The following is a 7,957-nucleotide window of genomic DNA, read 5'->3' as shown; positions in this document are numbered from 1 at the left end:
CATCATCCCCAAACATACTCTTGAGTTCTTATTATGGATAAGAGCAGCTTTCAAGAGAGTAGAGGGACAGTTTACAGCGGTTGACTTTTATTCTATTAATAAGGCTATTTACTAATAAACAGCAAAACTCTGGTTCCTTGTCTTGCCCCTTGGAGTAAAGTAATAGGAGAAGACCCCAATCAAATGTTTTCTGTCCTGTTCGTGGAGGCCCTACCACTCCTGTCTGAACATGCTTGCTCATCTGATAACAAAGGGGGATGCTATGGCTGTGAAAGATTTTTGAACAAACAATCATAAATCCCCCAAAGCCACGGAATAAAATAGAGGAAGGAGAAGTTTACTGCAGTTAGGTAATTTTAGGTACATATTCTATAATAGCAAAATTACCAGCCCACAAAATTTTAACTGGTCCCTCTCCAGACCTACAAAGATTAACGCATTTTATAGTTGTAGGATCAACAGCTAAAGAGCTAGTTGAAAAGTAGTACTGGATCACAGTTTCGACTTTTCTTAAAAAACATACAATCAAACAAACAAAACCCAACGAACTTGCTTATAGACTAATTCATTTCAGGCACAGCTTGATTTCTTTCAGATTTGAGGCGTATAGACCCTGGCTATTCTTCCTGGTGCAGTTATATGTTATTTTGGCGACTGCAGAGCTCAAGAATCTTTTAAACAACTCGAAGGCATCTTAATGCCCATATTTAAGCAAGTGGATAAGGTGCAAATAATAATAGTGAATGTCCACCTATTAATAGTTGTGGGAAAGACACTGTAACTTGGAGATTTAATCTCAAAACTTATTTAGTACCCATTAGAGCCATCTGTTTGAGATTTTGGTAAACCTGTCAGAGGCACTGGGCCTGGGAGTTACTGAAGTCGGCTATACCAGCAACAGGAACAGAGGTTGTAAGCTGGGGGCTCACAGTCGTGCTTTATTTAGGAAGCCTTGTACTTTAGCTATTTTGAATGTGAATATTTTTAGTTGGGGGCACAGAGCCTCCAGTTGACAGGACCACCGCCTATTGTCGTATACCTGCCTGCTTGACATGCCTTACTCCATCAGTCTGGCCCCAGGAGATGTGAGTTTATAATCCCTGGTAAGTCTCCTATCCATATATATGTTGCAGTTTCCACCCCTTAGGAGGTGTTTACAATACAATCAAAGGAATCCAGTCCAGAGGTCAGAACCCTTTGGGTGCTGAGCCTTCTCTATTCACCTGACAGTAATAGTTTTATATGCGTATCCACATGTATTCTTCCCAACTAAGCGACATAGCTGTTGTTATTATCCATCCCCATTTACTGGATGAGACAACTGAGACTTAAAAACATAAATAATTTGCCCAATGTCACACCCTTAGGTATGACAGAAGCGGGATTTGAACCCACACTTCCTCCCCATCAATGCATTTGGTCATGTGGCCTGGCGCTCAGACAAGAAGTAAATTTCCCATATGCTGGACCCATCACCGTCCCTCCAAACCTCATAACACTCCTCCATGTCAAACGTCACTAGCAGCTCTAAGCAACCTAGACTCCATGATTCAACACTTAAAATGATCTTTTATGAATACCCTTGCTCCCTAGCCTCTTCCATTGCACCATCTTGGTATAATGCCAATTTTTCACATTATCTTCTCTCTTCCTGTACCTTCAACCTCCCCTTCCTTATTGGTTTTACCCCCTTAGATACGAACAAAAGACCCTTCCTTACCCTGGGTTCCTCGAGCTTTCACCCTGTGTTTTACTTCTTCATAACCCTTCGGCAGCAAGCTTCTGGAATGGTAGCCTGTCCTTTACTCCTGGGCCTCCTTGTAATCTTGACTTCCGACCCCATTGCTCCACTGAAGCTGCTGTCTAGGTTACCAATGACCTCCTAGTTGCTAAATTGCATGGACATTTTTCAGTGTATCCTCTTTAGTATCCGACATTGTTGGACACTTTCTTCTTCTTAAGCGTCCTCTCCCCTTGCCTTTCATGCTACAACATTCTCCTTTCTGCCTCAGACCATCACTCCAGCTGCTCCTCCAGCCTCCTTTGTAGCCCTGCTTACACCTCCAACCGTCAGTGTTAGGATTGCAGCATCCCTCCTTGTAAATGACTTGATCACCTTCTGGAAAAAAAACCCTGTGATGACCCCCCATTCCAGATTTTCAGCCATAGCTTTCTCCTAAACTTTATCCAACTATGGATTGAAGTCCCACAGGCGCTTGAAATGGAGCACGTCCCCAAATTCTTATGCTCCTCTTTCCCTCTCTGATCTATTTTACGTGTCCATGTGAGTACCTGCACCACACACCCAATTGCCCAGTCTTTTCCCTCCAGCTTTATTGAGGTATCATTGAAAAATAAAATTGTAGGGCTTCCCTGGTGGCACAGTGGTTGAGAGTCTGCCTGCCGATGCAGGGGACACGGGTTCGTGCCCCGGTCCGGGAAGATCCCACATGCCGTGGAGTGGCTGGGCCCGTGAGCCATGGCCGCTGAGCCTGCGCGTCCGGAGCCTGTGCTCCGCAATGGGAGAGGCCACAGCAGTGAGAGACCCGCGTACCGCAAAAAAAAAAAAAAAAAAAAAAAAAAAAAAGTATATATTTAAAGTGTACAGTGGGATGATTTAATATAGGCATACATTGTGGAATATTCACCACAATCAAGTTAATTAACGCATCCATCACCTCACATAGTTACTTTAAAAATATTTTTTGGTGGTGAGATCAGTTAAGATCTATTCTCTTAGCAAATTCCAAGTATGCAATACAGTATTATTAACTATAGTCACCAGGCTATACATTAGGTCCTCAGAACTTATAGCTGAAACTTTCACCAGCATCTCTCCATTTCCCCCACCTTCCAATCCTTGGTAACAACCATTCTACTCCATGTTTCTATAAGTTTGACTTTAAAAAAAAATTCCACTCATACGTGATACTATTTGTCCTTCTCTGTCTGACTTATTTCACTTACCTTCATCTATGTTATTGCAAATTGCAATTTCCTTCTTTTTATGGCTGAATAATACTCCGTGGTATATGTATATACAACACATCTTCTTTATCCATTCATTCGTAGATGGACACAGGTTGTCGTACTTCTGGGAATATATCTGCAGGAAATGAGACCAGAATCTTGAAGATATACATGCATTCCATGTTCCCTGCAGCATGATTCACAAAAGCCAACGTATGAAAACAACACAGTTGCCCAATCTTGAGTCATTTCTTCCTTTCCACACAGCACCAGGTGAAAAAGTCCTTAAAATCTATTTCATAAATACCTGGTTCTCTCCTCTCCTCCATCCCCACTACTGCCACACCTGTTCATTCCCCATCCTCTATTTTTTTTTTTTTGCTTTTCTTATAATAGTACAATTTATATACAGTATAATTTACCCCTTTAAGTGTATAGATAAGTTCTATGACTTTTGACAAATGTACATAGTCATGTAACCACAACTAAAATCAAGATATGAAACCATTCCATCACCCCCCAAAAAACTCTCCCATGCTCATTTGTAATCAACCTCTTTCCCTACCCCCAGCCCTTGGCAACCACTGATCTGGTCAGTGGTTCTATCCCTATAGTTTTGCTTTTTCAGAGTGTCATGAAAGTGGAATTTTAAAGTGTGTAACTTTGCCTCTGGCATCTTTCACTCAACATAATAAATCTGAAATTCACCTATGCTGTTACAGGCATCAGCAGTCCATTTCTTTTTATTGTGTGGATGTACCAGTTTGTTTATCCATTCAGCAGTTGAAGAACATTTGCTTTGTTTCAGCTTTTGGCATTTGTGAACAAAACCACAATAATCATTCCTGTTTGCCTTTCTGTGCGAACATCAGTTTTCAATTCACTTAGGTAAACACCTAGAAGTAGGATTGCTGGGTCACATGGTAAGTATATATACAATTTTATATATAAGAAAGTAGAAGACTGTTTTGCAAAGTGGCTGGTCCATTTTGCACTCTCTCCTGCCATGTTTGAGAGTGCCAGATACTCTACATCCATGCCAGCCCTTGCCAGCTTATCTTCTTCTTTTTAGTCATTCTAAAAGGTGTGTAATAGTATCTGATTGTACTTTTAATTTTTCATTTCATTAATGATTAATTATGTTGAAAATCTTTCATGTACTCGCCATCCTTATAGTGGAAAATGTCTGTTTAATGCTTTGACACCCTTCTTAAAAAAACAAATCGGGTAGTTTGTTTTCCTATTTATTATTAAGTTTTAAGAGTTTTTAAGTATTCCAGATGCCAGTCCTTTATCAGGTATGTGTTTTGCAGCAATGTTCTCCCAGTTTGTGGTTTGTCTTTTCATTCTCTAAGCCTTTCTTCTTTTTCTTTTCTAAGCGTTTCTTCTTAAAACCTTTTTATTTTGAGATAATTGTAGATTCACATGCAATTATAAGAAATTACACAGAGAGATCTTGCATCCTCTTCCCCCAGTTTCTCCCACTGGTAACATCTTTCATAACTATAGTGCAATATCACAACCAAGGAATGAACGTTGATACAATCCGTCCATCTTATTCAATCTTACTAACCTTTCAGCAATTTTATATGCACGCGTGTGTGTGTGTGCGGTTCTATCACATATGTAGATTTCTGTGCCCACCACCGTAGTCAAGATACAGAGCAGTGCATCACAAAGATCCTTTTAGAGCCGTAGCACCTCACCCGACCCCCCCGCCTCCCTAACCCCTGGCAACCACTAATCTGCTCTCCATCTCTACAATTTTGTCATTTCAAGAATGCTATATAAATGGAATCATACAGTATTTAACTTTTGAGTCTGTTTTCTTTTACTCATCATAATTCCCTGGAAATTCATCCAGGTTGTTATATGCATCAGTAGTTTCTTCATTTTAATTGCCGAATAGTATTCCACTGTTCGTTTGACCATTCAGTGGTTGAAGGACATCTGAGTTGTTTCCAGTTTGGAGCTATTATGAATAAAGCTGCCATGAACACTCATGTATAGATTTTTCTGTGAACACAAGTTTGCATTTCTCTGGGATAAATACCCATGAGCATAACTGCTGGATCTTATAGTAGCTGCGTCTCTAGTGTTGTAAAAAACTACCCAACTGTTTTCTAAAGTAGCTGTACAATTATCTATGATATGTTTCACATTATATATTCCCACCAGTAATGTATGAGTGATTCAGTTTCTCTGTATCTTTGTCAGCATCTGGTTTTGCGGCTATTTTTAATTTTAGCCATTCTGATAGGTGTGTAGTGATATTTCATTGTGGTTTTTAACGTGTATTGCCCTGGTGGATAATGATGTGGAACAACTTTCCATGTGTTAACAGTATCTTTTGAGGAGCCCCTCTTTTCTTTTTGTTATTTACTTATTTACTTACTTATTTTCCAGCTTTACTGAGATATAATTGACATATAAGTTTAAGGTATACAATGTGACAATTTGATGCATGCATATATTATGAAATGATTATCACAATGAGGCTAGTTAACAACTCTATCACCTCATTATTACTTTTTTCCTGAAAAGAACATTTAAGATTTACTCTCTTAGCAAATATATAACATGATATTGTTAACTATAGTTACCATGCTGTATGTTAAGTCCCTTGAACTTATAACTGGAAGTTCCTACCCTTTGCCCAATATCTCCCCATTCCCCCACCCCCCAGCCCCTGGAAACTACCATTCTACTCTCTGTTTCTATGAGTTCAACTTTTTTTGATTCCACATATAAGTGAGAGCATACACTATTTTTCTTTTCCAACATATTTCACTAAGCATAATGCCCATCCACATTGCTGCAAATGGCAGAATTTCCTTCTTTTTTGGCAGAATAATCTTCATATATATCCCCATTATAAATATAAAACATAATAAATATATAAAATAATATCCCATTATACAGATCACATTTTCTTTATCCATTCATCCATCAGTGGGCAATTAGGTTGGTTCTATATCTTGGCTAATATTGCTATGTACATGGGAGTGCAAATATCCCTCTGATTTCAATTCTTTTGGATATATACCCAGGAGTGGAATTGCTGGATCACATGGCAGTTCTATTTTGAATTTTTTAAGGAACGTGCACAGTTTTCCATAGTGACTGTACCAACTCACATTCCCACCAACAGTGCACACTGGAGCCCATCCTTTCATGCCAGGACCACTGCATGGGAAACAGTCCCCCTTCCTCCAACTTTGGCCTCTTCCAAAACAGAACTAGATGAGGTGCCCTTCCACAGAACCCCGCGCTACCCCAACATAACTTGTAATTTCCTATTAAAACTCTGTCTCCTTCATCAGACCCTAATCTCCAAGTGGGCACAGGAAGTTTTGCTCCGCTCAGGATCCAGGGCCAGTATATTGCTGTCACAGATCAAGTGCCATTTCTTCAATGAATGAATAATAAAAACCAGAATGACTTCCGTGCTAAAAAGAGGTGTTGGCAGAGAGAAAGAATGTATTGAAGAACTAGCAAGGCACGACGGTTATCACCCCGTTAACCACTCTCCAGGCCAGCTCTGGCGTTAAGCCAGAAGCCGGACCTCACCATGCGCATGCGCAGCTCTCCCCGCTAGGCTCTGCCCCGCCCCACCCTCAATCCTTCCCTTCGGGCCTCCCCAACCCGTCAGCAACCAATTAGGGAGAGGAGGCGGTCCTGGTTAGCGCGGTGCTCCTTGGGTAGTGTCCCTAGTTACTGTTGCTAAGGCTTCGTCTCGCCTGAGGTGGCGGGAGTCAGAAGATTTGGGAGCCGCGGCCTGAGAGAGAAGTCAAGGGTCAGTGCAAGAACCGGGGAGGAGATGGTGAAGCAGACTATCCAAATTTTCGCCAGGGTGAAGCCCACTGTCCGGAAGCAGCAACAAGGGGTACGGGTCGGAGCAGCACGGGCGCCGGCGCGGCGGGGCCTCTCAGACCGGGGGAGGGGCGGCACGCGAGGGGCCTGGGCCGGGGTGAGTGAGTGGTTCGGCGCCAGGCGCTGGATGCGGCCCGGAGCTCAGCACACTTGGACACGGAGCCCGGGCAGCCTCGCAGACTCCCGCGCATTGCGGTCAGGGGCGCGGACAGACAGACACCCAGTACACTCCCACCCAACCCAGCCCTGCGGGTCCAGACTAACCTTCACAGGGCCACATGCGTACCCCCGGACACACATGTTCACGCAGCGGCAGACACGTGCACGTGCAGGTACGTCTGCGTGTACGCTCACACAGACTGCGCCTCAGCTGTTCACCGTTATTGCACCTTTCTGGAAGACAGTCACACAGCTGTGCCCACCCAGGTACACTCAAGCTTCTCTTTCGTCCTCAGGCAAAACGTGCAAGCAAGAGAAACGTGCCTATCCGTGTCTGAGATGATAGGACAATAGTTACAGATAAAGATACGCAAAGCATACACGGTGCTCTGCCCGCAATGGGCCCTTAGAATTCGTTGACTAACTGTATTGTTATCAGGAACAGAAGCATGAACGTTGACATACACTCATTACAGATAGGGATAGATATTTATGCATCCTGACACAGAATACACATAAACTTTTTATTCAGAAAACATTAACTGAGCATTACTAGGTGTTTCCTCTAGGGTGCTAAACTCGAAAGGGTACAAAGAAGGTTAAGACATGACCCTTGCTCTGAGCAGAGATATTGTACTTTGAATGCTTCTCAAACGTTGTTTTCTTTCCCTGGGAAGGACCATAGTCATTCTTACCACTTAGATGCTTTGTCTGCATTATCCCTGAGTCTCAAGAGAACTCCGCAAGATTGATGTCATTTTCTTCATTTTATAGATGAGGAAGCTGAGCCTCAGACAGGTTAAATAATTTGGCCAAGCTACCCACCTACTGAGTGGCAGAACCCTGATTTTAATTAAAGATTTTTTTTTTTCCAAAGCTCTTGGCTCTTGGGACAAAACCTTTTTGCCTCACAAAATAAGGATATAGGCAAGGGCAATCTGAGTCCTGTTCACAA

The 7,957-nt window shown here is 42.2% G+C and overlaps 1 protein-coding gene across 1 annotated transcript in view; it reads left to right on the top strand.

Moving 5' to 3' along the window:
• The first annotated feature begins 6,704 nt into the window (after window positions 1–6,704).
• KIF6 (kinesin family member 6) overlaps window positions 6,705–7,957 on the top strand; it is a 393,945-nt gene continuing 392,692 nt past the window's right edge. Inside the window, exon 1 of the mRNA XM_033424088.2 lies at window positions 6,705–6,856. Within this exon, the coding sequence (XP_033279979.2) occupies window positions 6,791–6,856 (66 nt within the window). The 5' untranslated portion in view covers window positions 6,705–6,790. The remainder of the gene's footprint in view (window positions 6,857–7,957) is intronic.

The sequence above is a fragment of the Orcinus orca genome, chromosome 10, assembly GCF_937001465.1.
Source record: "Orcinus orca chromosome 10, mOrcOrc1.1, whole genome shotgun sequence".
NCBI classification, from domain to species: Eukaryota; Metazoa; Chordata; class Mammalia; order Artiodactyla; family Delphinidae; genus Orcinus; species Orcinus orca.
The sequence above is the reverse complement of the archived record's forward strand: the minus strand, read 5'-3'. Positions and strand labels throughout refer to the sequence as shown.